General features: G+C 49.8%; 3 protein-coding genes across 3 annotated transcripts; 2 read left to right on the forward strand and 1 right to left on the reverse strand.

The window, feature by feature from the left end:
* The first annotated feature begins 514 nt into the window (after positions 1 to 514).
* Positions 515 to 6,046, forward strand: LOC121097126 (complement C1q binding protein). The gene is made up of 6 exons (XM_040613895.1): positions 515 to 785; positions 903 to 1,053; positions 1,815 to 1,902; positions 3,282 to 3,377; positions 4,182 to 4,304; positions 5,633 to 6,046. Exons 1-6 carry the CDS (start codon positions 530 to 532, stop codon positions 5,780 to 5,782), a joined length of 864 nt encoding a protein of 287 aa, XP_040469829.1. The 5' UTR covers positions 515 to 529; the 3' UTR covers positions 5,783 to 6,046.
* A 223-nt stretch (positions 6,047 to 6,269) lies between these two features.
* Positions 6,270 to 9,230, reverse strand: RPAIN (RPA interacting protein). The gene is made up of 7 exons (XM_040613917.1): positions 9,124 to 9,230; positions 8,751 to 8,918; positions 8,176 to 8,239; positions 7,547 to 7,661; positions 7,278 to 7,341; positions 7,029 to 7,163; positions 6,270 to 6,496 (listed from the first exon to the last, which is right to left on the reverse strand). Exons 1-7 carry the CDS (start codon positions 9,190 to 9,192, stop codon positions 6,467 to 6,469), a joined length of 645 nt encoding a protein of 214 aa, XP_040469851.1. The 5' UTR covers positions 9,193 to 9,230; the 3' UTR covers positions 6,270 to 6,466.
* Positions 9,231 to 9,296: 66 nt separating this feature from the next.
* Positions 9,297 to 19,948, forward strand: NUP88 (nucleoporin 88). The gene is made up of 17 exons (XM_040613929.1): positions 9,297 to 9,549; positions 9,909 to 10,078; positions 10,517 to 10,642; positions 10,856 to 10,942; positions 11,559 to 11,735; positions 12,852 to 13,035; positions 13,463 to 13,613; positions 14,285 to 14,383; positions 14,534 to 14,624; positions 15,572 to 15,673; positions 16,750 to 16,908; positions 17,329 to 17,454; positions 18,009 to 18,074; positions 18,309 to 18,389; positions 18,726 to 18,852; positions 19,203 to 19,321; positions 19,729 to 19,948. Exons 1-17 carry the CDS (start codon positions 9,313 to 9,315, stop codon positions 19,790 to 19,792), a joined length of 2,166 nt encoding a protein of 721 aa, XP_040469863.1. The 5' UTR covers positions 9,297 to 9,312; the 3' UTR covers positions 19,793 to 19,948.
* The last annotated feature ends 1,456 nt before the right edge of the window (positions 19,949 to 21,404 follow it).

Here is a 21,404-nt window from a genome sequence, read left to right on the forward strand (position 1 = left end):
CTGGGGTTGTGTGTGCCGGGCTCAAACACCAGTGTGGGGCTGGGAGTAGAAATCCTGGTCCTCTGGTGCAGGGAGTGGGGGGATGCCTCCGGTGCGGGGGGGTGCCGTCCTGCTACAGCCTGGTGGGTGAGCTGCAATGGGCCTTCCCTGCTTCCATTCAATAGAGCGCAATGGCGCCAGCTTTTAGACTGAGGGAGCACTTTATGGCAGGGTAGCAGTTCGGCTTAGTTAATCTGCCTTCTCAATTATCTATTGCTAAAGAGGAAAAGAGAATAAAAATGTTTTTTCTGAGCGAACTTCTGGGGTGCCCGGCCATCGGGGCGATGTGCGGCGTCCCTGCCCCCCCCCCCCCCTTTCTCATTGTAAAACAGCAGCCGGGACTCGAACTCCCACCTGCCGGGGCCGGGACTCGAACCCGCGGCCCGCTCCCCGCCGCGGGGGCCGCCGGGCCCGGAAGTAGGGCGGGTGGTTCCGGGGCCGGTGTCCTCCGCCCGCCCCGCCCCACCGCGCCGCCCTGCCCTGCCGCACCATGCTGCTCGCCCGGGCCCTGCGCGCCGCCGCCGCCCTGCGCCCGCCGCCCGGCCGCCCGCCCCGCCGCCTCCTCTCCTCCTTCTCCTCCTCCTCCTCCTCTCCCCGCACCCTCCTGCCGCCGCCCGGCGTCGCGCCGCCCCCGGTGCGCTCCCTCTGGCAGCTGGGCGGCGGCGGGTGGCGGACGGCGCTGCTCCGCCCGCGGCGGGGCTCGGCCGGCGGCGTCTCCTGCGGCTGCGGCGGCCTCCACACCGAGGGTGAGCGGGGGGCGGCGGGCCGGGGCTGAGGGGAGCGGGGGCGCCGTGAGGGGGCGCCAGGCGGGCACGTGCGGGGCGGGGGGGGGGCGCCTGCCCTCACCCGCCGTTTCCCGGCAGGCGACAAAGCCTTCGCGCAGTTCCTGACGGACGAGATCAAGGAGGAGAAGAAGATCCAGAAGCACAAGTCGCTGCCCAAGGTGTCCGGCGGCTGGGAGCTGGAGGTGCACGGCACCGAGGCCAAGCTGGTGCGGAAGGTCGCCGGGGAGAAGTAAGTGTGGGCCCGGGAAGGGCTCGCCTCGGCGGCCCCCCGCTCCCCGGCCTGGGCCTGCCCTCCCCCCGGCCTGGGCCTGGGCCTGGGCCTGCCCTCCCCCCGGCCTGGGTCCGGGCCTCCGCCTCCCCTCCCCCAGCCTGGGCCTGGCCTCCCCTGGCCTGGGCCTCCCCCTGCCCCCTCTGGTCTGGGCCTGGGCCTCCCCTGGCCTCGGCGGCCTCCTCCCCTGGCCTGGGATCCCCCCTCAGCCTTGGTGACCTTCCACCCCCGTCTCAGCCTGGGTTCCCCCTCCCCAGCCTTGGTGGGTCCCCCCCTGCCTCTGCGGTACCCCCCCGGCTTTGGTGCCCCCCCAGCAGTAGCCATATTGCTGCTTGTGCTCACACTTTCTCGCTGCCTGTCCGGGCTGTGCAACACCCTGGGTCAAAAGTTTCTTTCATATTTTTTGTAGCTTTTTTTTTTTTTTTTTTTAATACAAGCTTGCTACTGTCTTGTGTGTTACAAAGTTTTGTGTAGTCTTCCTGCATGAGAAATAACAGTTCAGGCCACTAAAACCTGAAAAAGGCTGGTTTGTGAGAGCAATTGGAGGAAGCCAGCTCCGTTCAGGTGTGTGTCTCGGCCTCTAACTGCAGTACCTGGTTTTGGTCACGGTGTGTGAGTTCAACACCAGCAACGCTGTTCCTCCACAAAACCTTCAAATAGAAGAAATTCTAATGGCTGTTTTTTGAGGGTGTTCAAAGTAACTGTTTCTGTTTCTTTTGAAGGGTAACGGTCACGTTCAACATCAACAATAGCATTCCACCCTCGGTTGATGATGAAACACAAGAAGAGCAGAAACCTGATGAGCAGGAGGTAACTCGGTCTTGATGGACACACAGAAGGAAGCCTTAAGTGTTCAGGGTTTTTTTCACCTCTCACTTGATCTTTGGGAGCATTAAGTCACAAAATCGAGATTTTTTCTGGGTAGTGGCTGTGACTTTCCTCTTTGCAGCAGAAAGGCAGAGCAGGGTGAGAGGGCTCTACGAGGAGAAATGAGAGCAACTCTTGAGACCTTACAGTGGCCTTCCAGTACCTGTAGGGGCCTCCAGGAAAGCTGGAGAGGGACTTTTTACAAGGGCATGCAGTGTTAGGACAAGAGGGGAATGGCTTTAAGCTGAAAGAGGGCACATTTAGATTAGATATTAGGAGGAAATTCTTTACTGTGAGGGTGGTGAGGTGCTGGCCCAGGCTGCCCAGAGCAGCTGTGGGTGCCCCATCCCTGGCAGTGCTCAAGGCCAGGCTGGACGGGGCTGGGAGCAGCCTGGGCTGGTGGAAGGGGTCCCTGCCTGTGGCAGGGGGGTTGAAATGAGAAGATCTATAAGATCCCTTCCAGCCCAAACCATTCTAGTATTCCTTGATCTTTTTTTGCCTTTGCAACCCCCTGCATTAAATATACTGTGGCTTTTACGTAGTGTAACTCATAGTGCTGGGGTAGGCAACGTCAATGAAACACAAAGCTATTGACCTGACTTGACTTGTGTGGTTTTGTTGGACAGAAGTGTCTCATTCCTGTTTAATAAAACTCTGTTAGTAAAAATACTGGTAAAAACTGTAAATGAGAAATATAATTTGAGGTAGATGGCTTCATCTGCAGGGGTACAGACGCCGAATGAGTCAGGAGTGCAGCTGCACCGTGTGTGGTTTGTAGCAGTAAACCTTGCGCTTCCTGAAGGGCACCATTTATTCCAGTGCATCGCACTCAGCTGGGTGGGATGATGCTGGGGACAGTCGTATGTTGCTTCCCCTCCCAGATGTGGCTCTGTCCACCGAGAAGGTGCAGTGCACCTGACTTGTGCACACATACATGCGTGTGGCAGCCTCTGTGCCCTGCCTAGGTTCCTCCATGAAGGAGGGCAGGCACGAGCTGCTCCTGCTGTCAGAACAATCAAGAGTCTCTTACCAGTTCCTGTCACTTTGAGGGCCCCGTCCTGGTGAGCTGCAAGCTCTCTGGGTTGTCAGGGAATGGCAGGTGCTCCCACCTGCTATTTTAGCCACGTGCTTAGCTGTGGAGAAGGGGCTGAAGGGCTACAGGCGAGGCTGAGGGAAGTTGGGGTTGTCCTGGCCAGGTCAGAGACTCCAGAAAGGGTAATGGGGAACAACCTGCGCTGGATGGGCTGTGTTGCTGAGCTGGGCTGTGATTGCTTTGGCTCCTGTTCAGATTCTAATGCTGATGCAACTGTTCTCTTATTTAGCCTGATCTTACATCAACTCCAAACTTTGTCGTGGAAGTAATAAAAGATGATACAAAACAGACCCTTGTTCTTGACTGCCATTTTCCCGAAGACGAGGTGGGTATTAAACTGGTCATGTGGCAGCCACAGCAACTTGGCTGTGACTTGCTGCACGTTTCCTGCTTGGCTGTAGTATAATTGTGCTGCTTGTCTGAATCTGCAGAAAAGCAGTCTTTTCTCACCACTCTTGTAACACTAAAGAAAGGCTTTGTGTTTGCAAGAACACTCTTCAGGCAGATGTTCCATTGCATTCCTCACATCCTGACCTGGTGTTTCTGTTCAGCTACTTATTAGCCTGTTTTTTGAATTATATTAGAGAAGGGAGGCATGGCTAAACTTTGCCAGAATGGCCAAAACAAGATAGATTTGGTTTAGTGTGCCAGTAACTTGCAGATCTCGTTGTTGTAAGTTGTCACAAAAAGAAGTAGGGATTAAAAAAAAAGGGGGGAGAGGGTAAAGTTGAGGGCTTTGGTTCATGCTGATTTTCGGTTTATTTTGTAAACCTTAACAGATCATTTACACAGCCTGTCCTAGCTGACAAAGGTTAGACAGATGTGTGAAGACAGATCCAGGATAACTCAAGAGGTTTTTACATTTTTTTAAAAATCAAGCTGCTGATTTACGTTGGATTGCTTCTGGTAGCACAAGCCAGGGGACTGACCCCTCGGAGGATTTCCTGCATTCTCCTGCATGTCTGTGCTTGCCTTCACAGGCACATGTCGAGAGCAGAGGCACCTGTGCTTTAGTACTGGTCTTGTGGGTTTGCTTGCAGTGTAATATTCCTAGCTTCGGGATGAGGTGGTTGAAGGTGCCCGGTGATGAGAGCTAATTGTACGTCTTGCATCTCATTTCATGTTTCAGGTTGGCCATGAAGGAGAGGAGGAAAGTGATATTTTCACAATTCGGGAGGTCAGTTTCCAGCCCACTGGGGAAGCGGATTGGAAGGACACCAACTACACTCTCAATACAGATTCCCTTGACTGGGTAAGCGCTGCTAATAGGGCTGGGGGCTGCAGGGGGCCCTTCAGCTCATCTCGCCTGGGTGGCTGTTTGCTCCCAAGTTACAAGCCCTATCCTGGATGTCTGAGATAAGGGGATTCTCCCACTCTGCCCTGGCTTGTCATGACATAGCGGTTCTGCTGCAAACTGAGGGTTAGTAGGTGGTCCTTGCTATCGTGCAATGCTGGTGATGTGACTGACAGTCAGAAACAGACATGTTGAAACTTGTTCTGTTCCAGGCTTTACAGGTTGATTTCCTAGCAGCTATATTACTCTCTATAGATGTTTTGACACTTGCTCAAACATCTTTTGATCTCTATGTTTAACAATGTAGTTTACCAGATGCCATGTGTAGATGCCTTTGTTTTCTGGGTTTTCCAGGTATTTTTTAATAGTTTTGACACTAAAAACTAGTATGTCCAAGAATCTGGCATCTGCTTGGAAGTTCTCGATACCAGGCTTTCAGAAGCGTAGCTCTTAGTTGGAGGCTGTGTATCATATGGTTAAAACTTTACTCCTAGAGTGTATGTCTCTTTGGGAAGCACTCATGTTAAAGTTGGTTAGTGTGCTTTAGAACATCCCATGCTGCTTTTATTTTTCTCTCCCTCACTTGACTTGAGACAGAAAATGAACTAAAAATGTGTATGATTTGTGATCTGCTTTGTGATCTACTCAGATTACAGAAGACTAAAAAAAAACAACCCACAAGCAGAAAACTCAAAAAAAACCCTCAAGAAGGGCATGACTGGTATTAGTTACCATTACTGTATTACTTTACTAAACAGTGATAATGACTCTGTTCTCCTGAGGAGCAAGGGGGGAACCCACAGAGCATTAATATATGGAGGAGTTACAACAGTTAAGTAGGATTAAAAAGAAAAGAAGCTGATGCTTGTAAAAGACTTAGTCTTTCGAATATTTACATCAGATACCTTTCCAGGCACTTAAACCAGCTCACCCCCAAGGCCATAGCTTTATCCAGAAGGGACAGGCAGAGCTTGGCATGTGTAACCTTTAACAGACTTTACCTGTAGGCTCTTGCTGTCAGTTGATATCTCCAGGGTGCAACTGGTTTGTAATGTTGGGTTTGGGTTCCTGTGATTGAGTTTGGATGGCCTGTTCCATGGCCCCTTCCCTCCTGTTAGACCTGAGGCCAGGCCTGCCGAGAAGGGGATGGGGAGCTGCCTGCTCTCCTGGGGGAGGTGGGCCTGATCTTCCTGGGAGAAAGACATGCCAGCTGCAATGGGACACTTTAAAAGCACGCCCTATCCAGGTGCACTCTGCTAAGGAAGTTTCCTGTTCATTGCTTGCAGGCTCTGTATGATCACTTAATGGATTTCCTGGCCGATCGAGGAGTGGACAACACCTTTGCTGATGAGTTAATAGAGCTCAGCACTGCACTGGAACACCAGGAGTACATTAAATTCCTTGAAGACCTTAAAAGCTTTGTCAAATGTCAGTAGGTTAGGCTAGGAAACTTATCTTCACGTGTGCATATTCCACAGCGCTGCTCCAGCCAGCAATACCCAAATATATCTTTACAGCAGACACAGAGAGTGAGTAACTTTGGAGAACAGGAGAATGAGGATTCTCACTTGTATATGAGGGTTTGTATTTATGTTGCAGCCCAGATCAAGATCTCTGACATCCTGGTTTGGAATTGCCTCACCCTACCTGGTGGGTTTTGTACAATTAATGAATGTGAAGAATAAAATCTGTTCAACATATCACTGAAAACTGGTGGTTTCTCTTCTTCCTGCTGTTCCATTGCTGACCAGAGAGCTGCTGTAAAAGTAACACTAGTGTTTATGCTTGAGCTGGTGTCAGTACAGCTGCTCACAGAGCTGTTGCTGCAGCCATGGTGTGTGCTGGCCTGGAGTTTCCTCCAGGGGAGAGCTATTCCAGTCCAGGGCGAGCTGTGAGATCACTGATGCATTGTTAAAGACAACATGAAGGCTGAAACAAACCAAGTGTATTTATTTCAAAACATACTGTGCCATGAAAGTGCAGGTCAAGGCATTACTACTGCCTTTCCAAGTATTTTTGACACAGCAGTTACAAGTATATACATAAAAATATTAGCAGCTCGGGGTGGGGTTTTAGTCTTGAAGTCCCTCCAATAAAAAAGTAGCAGCAGCTGAATCAGCTTACAGGAGAATCGTCCAGGAGTCACACACCTTTACAAAGGTAAGTGGAACAGAGAAGCTATAGTAATGTATAAAATTAATTACTCGTGTTCAAAACTATTTGAAGCGCTTTGCTCCTAACACTGCCCTCACAGTGATTTTTACATAAGCAACAAAGCTAAGAAGGTGACAGTTGTAGCTGGAGCCAGAGGGATGGTGTGTGTTTTCTAGGAGGTACAGGTGAGGCTTAAACGCAAGTAATTTTTAAAAAACTTTTGTGAACCACTTATCAGAACAGATACTCCACACAAGACTTGGAAGTTGCTGGTTAAGGTGTGAGAAAGATAAGGTACTAAATTTGACAGCCCCTTGGAAGATTCCCTAATCCAGCAGGTAAGGTAAGGTGTATAATTTGGCTCTTTTTATGGTTACTGGTGGCCAAAAGTAAAACCACTTCCAAGGAAGTTTGTTGAAAAACAGCAGTGCAAACCCCTGGGATCAACAGACTCGTGGTTTCTGCATATGTAATGGAGAAGTGGATCCAAGCAGAGATCCTTTCCAGGAATGTGACATTTCGACTCACCGGACAGCTCATGAGAAGACTGGCTCCTTCCTCCATTCCACTGGTAACAGCAAACTCTGGGTTGTGAAAGCACCTGTGACTGTGCTCTGTTAGAGTGTTTTCTAGAAGCACCCGAAGCTTCTCTTCGGTCATACCCTGAGGAAAAATGGGTTAAAAGATCTTAAGTTGCTGGCTATAGCTTAAAGCTGCCTCTTTGCAGCGGCTGACAAAAGTGGTCACATTTAACATGTTACTCACAGCACAGCTTACCTGCGTGCTGATGTATAACCCACACTGGCAAGAAACCAAGTGATCGCTCACGGTCAGGTTATTCCTAGGAAGAGCATACAATGGGCATCGCCACAACAACCAGTTAGCAAAAAACCTGTTAGATTCAGGAGATCATTGCTCACTTTTTTTACTTTGTGGGAATTGCCACTAACAGCAGCCTCTCTTTGCCCACTGTTTTTGCCTGTTTCTAAGCCCAAACTGCTGTAGGGGAGCACAGAACCTCATGCCAACACCAAGGACTTTCTTACCTCCTGCACACGGGGCAGATGACCTTGTCACTGGCATCCAAGCCATCAAGCATTGCATTGAGACATTCTTCATCAAACTGCAGGCTTTGCTCATACTCTTTTATAACCAACTGTTCTGCAGCAACACAAGAAAACACCCTCAGGCATCTCTTATGAACTTAAAGCAGCACATGTATAGCTGCCAGGCAGAGGGAGACTGGGGCAGCCACTAGTTTCTAACAAGTTTTCTTTCTTTGGATCAGATTTCTACACTTGATAAACCCATTCCTGCTAATCCAGTTCTTCCTACGGCTCGATCTTTAGCCCATGTCCAGCGGGTGAGTCTACCTTCCACCCAACAATTTAGAAACATTCTGAGTTGATTTATATGGGTTCCTATGGCTCCTGAACACCTCAGTCCTGTTCCTCTAGTCTCCTCTTACTAGCTTCTCACAGACCTTAAAATGCCACTTAAACTGTCAGAGAGGGTCTTGATGCATGAGAGGCCACAGAGAATTTCTGAGGCAGCTCTTCCCCTGTATCACTTGGTATACAAGAACCAAGGAATGCAGCCTCAGCTGGTTTGGATTACTAGGGAGTCAGGAATATGACAAATCAAATAGGAGTCAGAAAAAGTGTAGAGCCATTACCTTGCAAAATCAGCTCTTGCTGGATCTCTTCCAGTACCGCTAGCTCATCGGGGTCCTCTAGCATCTGAAAGGTGCATCGGTCAGTGACTCTCCCATTCTGGCTACTTTCTCACTTAACTTCCGGCACCTGACTAAGCTGTCACTGTAATGTAAATTCACTCTGTTTATTATTCTGCCTGGTAAAGCTCCATATCTGGAAACCCATGTGCTGTGGAAAGCGATCTGTGCTATAATCACCTGTGCAAAGCCACCACAGATCAGAACACAGCCTGTCCCAGAACTTGCTTTTTTAAAACACTGAAATTTTACTCCCGTTCTCAGGAGTGGAAAGCGAGAGACCAGCTTTAAAAACTCCAGGTGAGGATCCCACCCTCTGCAACCTATGAAGAAAACGAGGACGCTGCCTACCCGTGGGCCCGAAGGCGAGCCCTCCCACAGCACAGCACCCCGCTCCAGTTGTGGCAGCGGGAAACCCCGACTCAGGGCAGCAAGAGCGCGGTCGCAGCTGCCGGGAGACGCCTTTGCCGTGCCTGCGTTAGGCACGGCGCACGCCGATGCCCCCCGTGTGCACTGACCTGCACCAGCAGCTCCCCTCCCCCGAAGGCCGGCAGGCTCTGCCACTCCTGCTCCATCACCTCCTGCACCAGCAGCGCGCCCGGGCCGGGTCCGCCCGCTCCCTCCCCGGCCCGCCGGTACCGGTCCAGCAGCTTCGCCCGGCTGCTCCTCAGCCTCTCCATGCAGCGCTTGGGGGGGGAGCAGAGCACAGGGAGCCCGTTAGGGTGACGGGGGGTGACAGCTCCCGGCCGGGAGGCGGCCGCGGCCCTCACAGAGGGGTCGCCTCACCCGGCCGGCAGCACCGAGGCCGGGAGCGGGCAGAGCCGCCCGCTCCGGCACGCCGGGCAGTCCCCGGGTGCGGGCAGAGCCCCCCGCCCCGCCAGCCCCACTCACCCGGCGGTAGGTCTCCTTCCAGGGCGGCACGGCCGGGCCCCCGCGGTACCGCCGGCGCGGCGCCTCCATGGTGGGCCGGCAGCCGCAGCGCCTCTGCCGCGGGGCACGCCGGGAAATGTAGTCCGGCGCGCGGCGGGAGCGCGCCCCCGCCCATGGGGCGGTGCGGCCGGGGGCGCGCGGCGGCGGGCGATGGCGGCCGAGTGGGGCCCGGCGGAGCAGTGGCGCGCGGCCCTGCCGCAGCACGCGGTGCTGAGCCGCCTCCGCGAGCGCGCGGCCGCCCCCGGCGCCCGGCCACCCCTCATCCGCAACCTCCTCTTCGGCCTCGACGGAGACCTCTTCCTCTGGGACGGCGAGCACAGCGCTCTCCACACCATCGGCCTCCGCCGGCTCGGCGGGCCCGACCCCGCGGGGCTCAGCCGTTACCAGGTGGGGCTGAAGGGAGATGGGAGTTGGGGAGCCGCGAGGGGCCGGCTGTGAGGGGCTGAGGGGCCGTTATGGCGGGAGCGGGCCTGAGGGGCCGGCTGTGAGGGGCTGAGGGGCCGTTACGGCGGGAGGGGGGCTTAGGGGGGCCCCGTTACGGCGGGACTGGGCTGAGGGAGGGACGTTATGGCGGGAACGCGGCTGAGGGGGCCGGCTGTGAGGGCTGATGGAGGGGCCCCGTTACGGCGGGAGCGGGGCTGAGGGGGCCGCAGCCCCTGTGTAAGCGGCCGGCTGGAACGGGAGGTGCGCCGCGCTTCTGTGGGCGCTTTGGGTGGCTTGTGCTTAACTACCGTTTGTATTTTCAGACCCTTATCTGCATAAACCCGCCCCTTTTTGAGGTTTATCAGACGCTTTTAAGCCCCACGCAGCATCATGTGGCGCTCATCGGCACGAAGGGGCTCATGGTGCTGGAGCTGCCTAAACGCTGGGGGAAGAATTCAGAGTTTGAAGGTGGGAAATCCACGGTGAACTGTAGGTGGGTGAGACCTCAGGCAGTTAGCCACATCCCTGTGCGGCCTGCCCCCCGGGGGGCCAGGCAGATATGGAAGGGCTCGGTTGTGTTGGGGCTGGAGGGGCAATCACGAAGTTATTTTGGCTCAGGGGCTTGCCGATTGCCAGCTGATGCAAATAAATGACCTTCTAAACCTGTTGCAGCTGCTGAGGAGCAAGGTGTGTTCCTCTGTGTAGTCTCTACCCTTTCTGGGGTCTTTTGGCTGTAGCAGCTAAAAGCATGTGCCCAGAGGGAAATAACAAAAGGCTTCAAATTAAAGCTGCCCCTTCAGCTTTTAAGAATAATACAGCTAATGGCTTTGAAACCTTTCAGCTGGGTTTCTAGCTCTCCTTGCCTCCACTTCCCTTTAGAAGCGACTTCTGTGTTTCTTGTAACAGCGCCTATTTCTGCTCTGTTTTTCAGTACTGTTCCTATTGCGGAAAGGTTCTTCACTAGCTCAACATCTCTGACTTTAAAGCATGCTGCCTGGTATCCCTGTGAGACGTTAGAGCCCCATATTGTGCTCTTGACTTCAGATAACACTGTAAGGTAAGCCCTGTTTGTAGTTGATTATCTAAGTAATTTTTTGTCATAGCCAGTCTAATTTTTTGCTAGTTTGTGTGCTACCATTTTTACCAGGACTACTAATAAAAAATAGGATGAGAGAAATTTTAGACTGATACCAACTGATGTTCCTGCACTGGCAGGGACATGTGCAACACTGCCAGCTGAATGAACATTGCCGGTGTTTCTTTCCTGTAGGTTTTACAGTCTGAAGGTGCCTCAGACACCCATCAAAGTGATCGCTCTTTCAGACACTGAGGAGGAGACCCTTACAATCAAAAAAGGGTTTGTGTGACTTCTTGTATTTTGAAATGTCTTGGCAGAATAAGCTCTATTCTTAGCTGTGTTTTTAATGAATAAGCGATAAATCTGCCTAAAGATCTGATGTGATTTTTTTCGTGGACCTCTTCAGTGTGAGGACTTCTTCCTAGCACAGTAACTGCACTTTTTATTTTCTTTTTTCCCATCCTTCCAAAAGAAAGCACTAACAAACTGTATAGTCGAGTGTTTGTCGGAGTAGTCGTTAAGGTGGGGATAAGAAGGCCTTTTTGAGTGAGGAATATAGAAAATAGATCATCTTTTTATTTTGCTCTTGGCCTAGTCAGCAAGAAAAAACTTGAGGGTCTACTAGTTGAGTCACAGGCTGATGTACTACACAGCAAATACCAGTACGCCCTCATCTTTTTATCCTGTGAAACTGGGCTGGCTGGTGGTTGTGTTGCAGAAACGAGGTACTGTAAGAAGGATGTTACTTGCATGCTTTTGCTGCTGAAAAGAGGACGCGTCAAAGGACTGATGGAGAGGTGTTTAGCAGTAATTTGTCAGCATGTACTGATGGACCTAAATGCTTGTGTCCTCGCAATCACTGCTGACTTCAGGTCTTGTTCTGACTTGTCCCCAGGAGAGCCTATACAGCGTCACTGGGAGAGACCGCAGTGGCGTTTGACTTTGGCCCGCTGGTGCCGGTCCCAAAGAACATACTTGGGCAGCGAGGGAGCGAAGAAGTGTTGGCCTATCCGCTTTACATTTTGTATGAAAATGGAGAGACATTCCTCACCTACATCAGCCTGCTTCAGAGGTGGGTTTGCATTCATCATCAGGTTTCGTGGGGTGCTTGTATGTACAATGTTAGGGTCGGAGAGCCATCTCTCAGTTTGGCTGAGACACTGTCTGCAGTGGGTGCCTGGCTGAGTTTTATTATATTGCAGCCTGTTCTGTCTTTTTGTGGCAGTGCTAACAGATTGAAATCCAAGAACAGTGTGTCATCCTTTGTCATCCAGATGTTAAGGGTGCACTTTCCACTTCGGAAAATCCACTGTCCATTATTTCTCATCAGAAATCTGAAATGAGGATGCCAGACTGTTAAAAGATCAGTGGGTCTAGGGCTGTTAAGTGTATTTTGGGGCCTTCAGTCCACAGCACAGACATCTTTAGCTTTGGATGAGGCTGAATGAACCAGTGGCATCTTAGAAAAAGAAGTATTTTAAGATTGTAGAAGGTTCGCAGGCATGTTCTGTAGTGAAAAGTCAAGAATATGAATCAAGAATATAAACATGACACGAGAAGAAATGACTTCAGAAAACTGAGAAGATGCGGGAAAACTTACAAGTTAGAGCTAATGTAACTGAATATTAAAACGTGTGGTATTTAGGTTAGAAACAGTACTGTTTGCATGAGAAACAATGCAGCATTTAAGCAGACCTGTCTGTAGGCAATGAAACGGGCTCAGTCCTTCAAAAGTTCTACCCAGAGAAATGCCATGCCACAAAATGCTGCTTGTAAAGTGCTTTAATAAGCAAGAAACCAAGTAAGTGATAAAGATAATTAAGTTGAGCTTCCCATGAGTACTTTGTGTTCTTGTATGAAAATGTTTCTTCTTGAATTTTTTCCAATTGGTAGCTTGGTTGCTTTCAAAGCATAAAACATTATCACTGAGCTCCAATTTCTTCTCTGAGATCTCCATCAAGTAGGTGTAGTTCAGACTTTTACTTTGCAGTCTGGGTTGCTGCTTTTTAATGAAAATTAAGCAGAACTCCAAACCATTGGGTGGCTTGGGGTTTCTGGGAGTTTTTGTTTGGTTGGCTTTTTTTAAAGCATCCTGATTTTGTAGTTATTGCGCAGCAAACTCCTGCAGGCAACCATGGGGAACTCTCCTTCCACAACTTGAGTTGTGAACATGTCGTCTTTATTCCAGCATTGGGAATCTTGGCAAGCTGCTCGGCCCTCTGCCCATGCACCCTGCTGCAGAAGATAACTATGGCTACGATGCCTGTGCTGTCCTTTGCCTCCCTTGTGTTCCAAACATCCTGGTGATCGCCACTGAGTCGGGAATGCTTTATCACTGTGTCGTACTGGATGGAGAAGAGGATGATGAGCAGGTACCTTGTCTCGTTTTTTTTCTGTATGCATTTTTGTTTCTTTAGTTAGAGTTTCTGGCTGCAAGATGCCTGGAGGTGAACACCAAGTGCCAAAGCTGCATTCTTCTATAATGAGGTAGCAAGCTTTCCTCCTATTCCAGCCAGTCCCTGTGACCCTCTGATGCTTTTATTTTAAATTCCACTTCTGTGTATCCTGATGGTAGATCACATTTTGATCAAACTTACTAAGAGCTATTTTAAAGAGGATCTTCTAAGAAGAAACCCTGTTTCTGAGATAAATTTTTTAAAGTAAAAAATGAAGGGACTTGAACTACTTTCCCTGACAATTAATACCTTACCTGTATTATATAACTCTTTCTTGATGCTGATGTTGGCATTTTTATTTAAATGGTCTCACATTTAAAGATGAATTCAATGCTCTTTACAGTCAGAAAAGTCATGGGACCCAAGATCTGATCTGATTCCTTCCCTGTATGTGTTTGAATGCGTTGAGCTAGAACTTGCACTAAAACTGGCATCAGGAGATGAAGAAGAGCCTTTGGAGTCTGATTTCTCTTGCCCAATCAAATTGCATCGAGGTAGGGTTGTCCTTCAGGTTGTTGGCTTTTACTTGCTTTATTGCATGCGTTTAGGATCAAGCTATTCACCGATTATCACTGTCGTCAAGCAGATGGTGGTACTAGAATAAGGATTTGCTTAATGCCTTCAATAAAGTTGTGGAAGTAGCAAGGCTGGGAGGTGCTTTGGTGTTTACTCAAGGGCAGGTCACACACGGTCACATAATACTAAATTCTCTCAGCGGTGGATTATAAAGCAGAAGTTGTAAGCAAGTGTTGTGGGGCTGGCGATCCTGAGGGAAGAGCTGGTATCTGCTTATTAGTCTGTCGGATGTAATTGTGGGGCAGGAGGTTGGGTAGGACAAAGCGTTTGGGTCTTGTCAGAATGCTAGCCTGCTGGCTTTAACTGGTCTTCCCTTTGGAATCTGATGGATTGATACAGATGTGGTGTGATTAGGGATAGTTCAAAACAATTCATCGGGTATTTCAAGCATGATTTAATTTTATACAGAACTCTAGTAACGTGGCTAATACATCTAGCTCAGGTTTCGGATGGGGACGAGTTAGTACTTGCAACGAGATGTTAACGCTGACTGGGCAGTAAGTTGGTACATGTATTCAGCAACGCAGGTCTGAGGGTTGAGTTTTTCTCAGTTCAGTGCCTTCTCTGACATTTGCTGTTTAAATTTCAGATCCCAAATGTCCATCTAGATACCACTGCACGCATGAAGCTGGTGTTCATAGCGTGGGGTTGACATGGATCAATAAACTACACAAATTCCTTGGTTCAGGTGAGTGGGGAGCCTGTTGCATGTTGTGGGAGGAGCGTATTACCTGAACACCTACATTTTTGCTATTAACAAGCTGGTGGATGTGGGTAGTACTGAGAATCCCTTACCCTGCAAGGTGGATCTGGTGCATTTCAACAAATCTCTTTGCAGATGAAGAAGACAAAGACAGTTTACAAGAGCTGGGAGCAGAACAGAAGTGCTTTGTTGAACATATTCTTTGTACAAAACCATTGCCATGCAGGTAAAAACCAAACCCTTTCCATTGCTTCCAAATCAGTGAGTTGCTGTGGAAAATACTTAGGACTTGCCCTCTTTTGCTGCATTCTTGCCATTAAAAATAACGAAGTTGGCTCAACAGAATTCAGATAATACAAATAAGCGATTTGTGCATCAGGGTTCTTAATGCACAGTTAGCAAGGTGAGCTTAAATTCCTGTCTGAAAATCATCTATCAAAACTACAGAAATTTTTACTGCCTTTTAGGTGACCCTGGGCACCTCTGAGGCTTGCTTTGGCTAAGAGGCTTCAATGCTGACGTGTTTCTTTTATCCTTGTGTTGAGGATCAAACAGTGCCTCAAAAGAACGTCTGATTTTTTGAGTGTAGTCAGGCCTAAGAGGCATCATTTGTTGGGCTACATAATATATCATCTGCTTTATTTTCTCACTTTTGTAAGGCCTAATCATATCTATAGACTGCTGTGTGTTAAATACACTAAGAAAATGCAGAAAAAAATCTTTAGGAGTTAAGTGCTCTAATCTCAAGTGCTCCCTAGGTCAGCACAGGGAGTGCCTCCCCAGTGGCGGTAGTGGCTACCTGGGGAGAGGGCGTGGGGACCGAGAGGGTGGTACAGGCAGTAACCATGTCCCCTCCTGAGGAGGTCTGTGCCTTGCACTAGGAGTGGGTAATGCTTCCCGGGTCACAGCAGTTTGTTGTTTCATGGTGAAGTGGTGCCAGTGCTCCCCGTCTCCGGGTGGGTGAGTCTGCACTGGTGCCTCTGACTGCCAGTCAGATTGTGTGGGATGAGGAAAATAATTTTGCAGGACCCCCTCTTGAGGAGTGGGTCTTGGCTGAGCGAAAGGTGTCTGGCTTAGGCCCATGGCTAGAGCTTTTCCAGAAGAGTGAACTTGACAACTTCAGGACCAAAGAACTTTTTTGACTGTGCAATTCTTACGTTTTCTTCCCTTCAGGCAACCTGCTCCAATTAGAGGATTTTGGATTGTTTCGGACATCCTGGGGCCCACGATGATCTGCATCACAAACACCTATGAGTGTATTACAAGGCCTCTCTTGTACGTGGGTCTTAATTGGTTTGAAATCTGTGACTGTTGCAGGAGAAGGATCTGAGGAGATCTTTTTTTTATTACTATTCTTAGTAATTCCTTCACCCCAGACTTTGGCACCTCTTATGACAGAATGAAGTTTGCCTTCTGAACACTCCCTGGCTGAGCCCTTCAGTGTTATTATAGTGGTTATTTATCTACTGATAAGGTGTTTGTAGTGGATACAATTAACCTAATCACTCCTAATGAGTATTGGGGACAAGAGCTGCATCATTCTTGATGGTGTCATTGGGGTTTTTTTCCTCATTTCTGTAATGAGGAACATGAAAATCTGAAGCTTGTTTACAGACAGTAGTACAGCGGTTCTTAATGGGCACCAAGGTTACATTTGCGTGAAAGGGGAGGGAAAAAAGTGGGTTCTTAAAGTGCTTTAAAGTCATGGGATTTTAGCAGGCATTTCCAAAGCAACCTTTACTTTTTTTTGGGGGTGGTGGTGGTGGGAAAGGTGAGAGACTAGCATTTGCACAATTAAGTGAACATATTGAGGGGAGGGCTCCATTTTCAGTTTGTTTATTGCTGAGAACAGTTTAAAGTATGACAGGTGCCTTCAGCAGAGCTACTATTAATGTCAGGTTCTCTTGTAGTCCTTTTATTTTTAAACCATTTCTGCAGTGTTCTTACAAGTTTCCTTACAGCTTGTTTAAACCCCATTATTATCTGACATGACATAGGTGGACAGTGACCTAGCAAGCTGCTTTGAAGAGCAGGTCGTTCTGCTGTTCAGGCGCTTGCTTGCCTTGTTAGGGAACTTTCTCCTCCTTAAGTGAAAGGGTATTTATGATTCTCGCAAGTTTCAGCTGTGGCCAAACAGAAAGACGTTGGGATGTGAGCTCCACCAGCTTTGTTCAGAGCTGGTTTACCACACAATTGAAATGGTTTCTCTTAAAACACTTCTGACTTACCGCTGTAATATAACCCCACAGCAGATGAGTTCCTCACTTTTAACTACCAACTACCATTTAGACTCTGACATAGTTTAAGCCAGAAAAATTTAATGTGTTCTCCAATTTGATGTTCTTTGGTAGAAGTACAGTCCATCCTGCATCCCCTCCTCTGCTGTGTACCAGAGACGACAAAGATGTTGCCGTTTCCCCTCTCCGGATCCTGGCTGAGTCACAGCATTCATTCGAGAAGCATATCCGAAGCATCCTGCAGCGCAGTTCTGCCAATCCCTTGCTTCTGAAGTAAGTAAATCCTGAGGGAAGCCTCTCAGGAATAGTGTGTGTTAGCTTGGACATAGCAATAACGGGGGCACGACAGCAGCTGCCCTGTGCCTCCCTGCCCGTACACGGATGGCATCGCATGCAGTAACAATGCAGGCTGGGTGGGGAGGGGGTCACCTTGCCACAGTCCCTGCACAAAGCAGCCCTGACCTCAGCTGATGGGGTTGCTCATCACTTGTTCTCTGGGTTTCTGAGTATCTCAAGATCCCTTGGGATGTGCTCCTGTAAGGAAAATGATTTGTAGTGAAGGGATTTAACTACAGTCCCTCACTTCCGTAACTGAGCCCGCCTAAGCCCTTACCATAAATACTGTGAAGTTGTTTAACCTTTCAAAGGAACATGTTAGAGTGAGATTGCAAAGCCCTCTCTCGTGTTCTGAAGGTCTGCTGATAAAGATGCTGCTCCTCCCCCTGAAGAATGCCTTCAGCTTCTTAGCAGAGCCACGCAGGTGTTCAGAGAGGAATACATACTGAAACAAGATCTGGCAAAAGAGGAAATTCAGCAAAGGTAATGCAGACCCCTCGTACATGGGTGCTGAGCCGTGTCTCTGGGAATCCACAGCACGAAGCCCAGCACCAAACCTCCTCTGCTGGACTAACCCTTGTACATGAGTGAAACGTACTCATGGAAGAGACTAATGCGATACCAGAACTGAAAGCTGAGCTACTAGGGAAAGCAGGGGTGAGCATAGTAAGTCAGCTCTATAGTGGCTCATCGGGGAAATAAGAAAAAAACCCTACACACATACATAAAGTACTTGTGTCTTGCTGTTGCTAGTCTGCCTGTACCTGTGGGTGGCAGGAAATCCTTTGACCTCAGCAATAATCCTGACAAAGGAAAAATGCATTAAGTCTCTGCTGCTGCAAATTGTCTTTACTTACAAATAAAGTTAGGACAAAACAGAAGAGTGTGTTCTCACCACTGCCCGTTTTTCAGTGTCTTTAGTTCTTCACACTCCCTGGAGTATTAGTCACTTTTATCATATTTTCTATGGCATAAATCCTGATTTAACTGGATTGCTGTTGTGGGTGCTTTGATTTTATGTATTTACTTATTTAAAGAGTGAAGCTGCTGTGGGGACAGAAAAAGAAGCAACTGGAAGATCTGAATTACTGTCGAGAGGAACGGTGAGTATAAACAGTCTGCTTTTATCAAATCAGACATCAGGAATGATGCACCTTTGTGCAAAAAGTGCTTTATACAGGGTCCTGCATGAAGCAAGCGAATGCATTTCCAGCTGTAATTGAGCATGTAGCTTCGCTCCATCCTCCAGCTTGCTTTCTCAGGCTCCTTGTCCTGTTCCCCCATCCAGACTTGCCACGTAAATCTAAAGTACATAAACATTTTTCACTTGCATAAAGGAAAAGCTTGCGGGAAATGGCTGAGCGCTTGGCTGACAAGTACGAGGAAGCTAAAGAGAAGCAAGAAGACATTATGAACAGGTGAGTGCAACCCACGCGCTGTTCCGTCACAGATCACTTGCTGTTCAATGGATGTTTGCAGGTGCGGCACAACAGTGGGCAGCAGGTGCTGCGCTGGTTTGTGAGAAGACCTGGCTTCTGCATTCCCTTTGCTGGGGCTCAGTGGTGACCTTGAGGCGCAGGTGCAGTCAGCCTGCTGGGCAGGAAGGCCGTGTGGGACGAGCCGAGAGGGGAGAGCAGGGGCTTGAGCCCCTGAGGCTTAGGAAGAGCAACAGAAGCACAGGGCTGTTGGTGTCTTAGCACAGCTGCTCTGATAGGTAAGTTAATTGGGCAACGTTTCTTGCTTTGTGCATCAAGGATGAAGAAAGTACTTCGGAGTTTCCACTCTCAGCTTCCTGTTCTGTCGGACAGTGAAAAAGATATGAAGAAGGAGCTGCAGACCATCCATGACCAGCTGCAGCACCTGAGCAACGCCATCAGACAGGTGGGTAACGCCTTCCTGGGGGGCAAGGAATCGGCACCACCTCACTCACGCGGCAGTGCTGACAGAACACAGCAGTGTGCTTCTGTTCAATCAGCCGCAGCACACTACAATAACTTCTGATCCTCGTTAGCAATACAGACAGAACCTCTGCAACCCGGCCTAAACCCTGAGAAAGCCTGTGCATCTTCCTCAGCCTAGTAGTAACCTTCTCTCCTCTTTGTGGGAGGAAGAGCGCACAAGCAAGCTGATTGTAACTGGAGAGAAGTCGCTGCAGCACGACATGCCTAGCTGTCACTTTGGCAGGCAGCACCAACACTGACCGGGGTTGGCTTTCTGTCTGTCACCTGCAGGTTAAGATGAAAAAGGAATACCAGCAGAAAAAGATGGAGAAGGGCACCAGCCCCCGCAAGCCCAGCATCACCCTCAGTGCCTACCAGAGCAAGTGCATCCAGACTGTCCTGAAGGAAGAGTAAGTTAAAGCCTGGGCTCCTCTGTGGAACGCAGGCCCTGGCGTGTACCTGGGCCACGCTAATCAGCTGGGGGAGTGATTTAAACACTGCTGCCTGCGGGGCTGACTGACCACCTGCTGGTCCCAGTCCAGACAGCAGCGCTGGCAGCGGCTGACTGACCACCTGCTGGTCCCAGTCCGGACAGCAGCGCTGGCGTCTCGCGCTGCCACCAAAGCGGGTTGGGTTAAGGCTGCTTTTTGCCCCAGGCTCCCTTGGCGGGCCCTGTCCACCCTGTAATTAATAAACCAACCCGCAGTGGTGCGGTACTCCCGGCCTCCGCTTCTACCCCATCAAGTCTTTTCCTTCCTGATCAGTTTTGAGCAAATGTGACTTGCGGCATTTTGACTTGGATTTATTTTTCTTGAAGGGGAGAACACATAAGGGAAATGGTAAAGCAGATCAATGACATCAGGAGCCACGTGAACTTCTAACGTGCCCCCCCTGCGAAACCTGCACCAGAAGGCTGGATGAGCTTTAATCTTCCCCGGTATTTCCCCTTGTATATTGAACATTTGTATGTGGAACAATACACCTTTTACTTCTTATTTTGTAAAGAGGGACTGGGAAATAAAATACTTTTGATAAGACTCCTTTACCCGCCGTGTGTTTTGCGGGAAGGAGAGTATGCAGCAGCCGTACTACGTGATGTACATTCTCGTGGAATACTCACAGCTAGCTCGGCAGGGTGGGAATTGCTACCCGCAGCACACTCCCTGGGGTGACGGTGGGGGCTGGGGCATGCCTGTGGCCTGTGGCAGAAGGCAGAGCAGAAAGACCAGAGAAGCGCACGCACTTCAGCAGCTTTTTTTAATTTGGAACACTTTCTTCATAAAGGACACACCTTCAATACAGTTAACAAATGGTTACACGCGGCTCCTGCGGGCAGCAGGGCTCTACACCCAGGTCGTCGCACAGGACACCACCAGGATGCAGCATTCGCTTCCAAACACTCAGTTGGCCGGCAGCAGAAGGGGGGCTGGAGTCCCGTCTGGTGTTACAAGGCCAATTAGCGATCTGTAGATGAGCTTTAGCGGACCATCGATAGCCGTCGTCCCCTTCCCCCTGCCCCTCAGGAAAGGTGTGAGGGCCAAGCTCAGTTTTGGAAGCGGTACTGCACTGCTAGGGAAGGGGGCACGGTGCGCAGTGCCGACGGGAAGCTGGAAGGGAAGGAGGGCTGGTAGTACCCGCTGGGTAACGAGGTTACCGGACATGCTGCACGAACACTTGGGTTTGTACAGATTAAGACTACACAGGCAGAGGAACGCACACAGAACTGACCCTTCACGGCTACGCAAGCAGAATCTGGGTTTCTGACCCACTCACCCTGTGCCACAGCCAACCTGCCGGGCTGGATCTGTGCCTGTTCCCAATCCCTTGCTAAGCCAGGGGAACCTCCCACCCGGCTCCAGTCAAGCTCCAGGACACCAGTGACTGGAGGGAAGTGCGTTTGTTCTGACATTTTACGAGCGGTAACACCATAATCCATCCACTGCGTACATACAACCAAGAGCTTTTACCACACTTCAATTAACAGCCTTGTTCTGTTTGCTCTGCTCTCACCCCCTTCTGGTTTGGTTTGTTTCAAAAGGCTCCTTGAAGTGTCTGAAGTTGAATTCAGCAGAAGCTTGTGTTACTGCTGCTGAAGCTGCGCTTTCCTTCCCTGGGAGGGACGGCCCCACCACGACGGCTGCCTGCAGGGAGCCCATTGCGGACTGTCAGGTTTCCAATTTAAAAATAAGACAGTATTTAAAAAGGTAACGGTCTGCCATTATTACATGAACAGCAGTAAAGGTGCTCAGGGGCCCGGTGGAGTAAGGTGGTGAAAAGGCAGCCAGCCGCGCAGTAACAGCACCCCCTTCCTCTCCAGAGCACACGGTCCTTCCCTGCTGAACTGCGTCCACCTCCAGCCTCCTGCCAACTGGCCCAACGTGCCATCGCTGTCCACGGAGAAAAATACACGAGCATGCACACAGACACGCACACACACATGCAGGACTCCACTCGGCAGCTGTTCCATTACTGTGTCTGTGAGGGATCACAAAC

The sequence above is a fragment of the Falco naumanni genome, chromosome 1, assembly GCF_017639655.2.
Source record: "Falco naumanni isolate bFalNau1 chromosome 1, bFalNau1.pat, whole genome shotgun sequence".
NCBI classification, from domain to species: Eukaryota; Metazoa; Chordata; class Aves; order Falconiformes; family Falconidae; genus Falco; species Falco naumanni.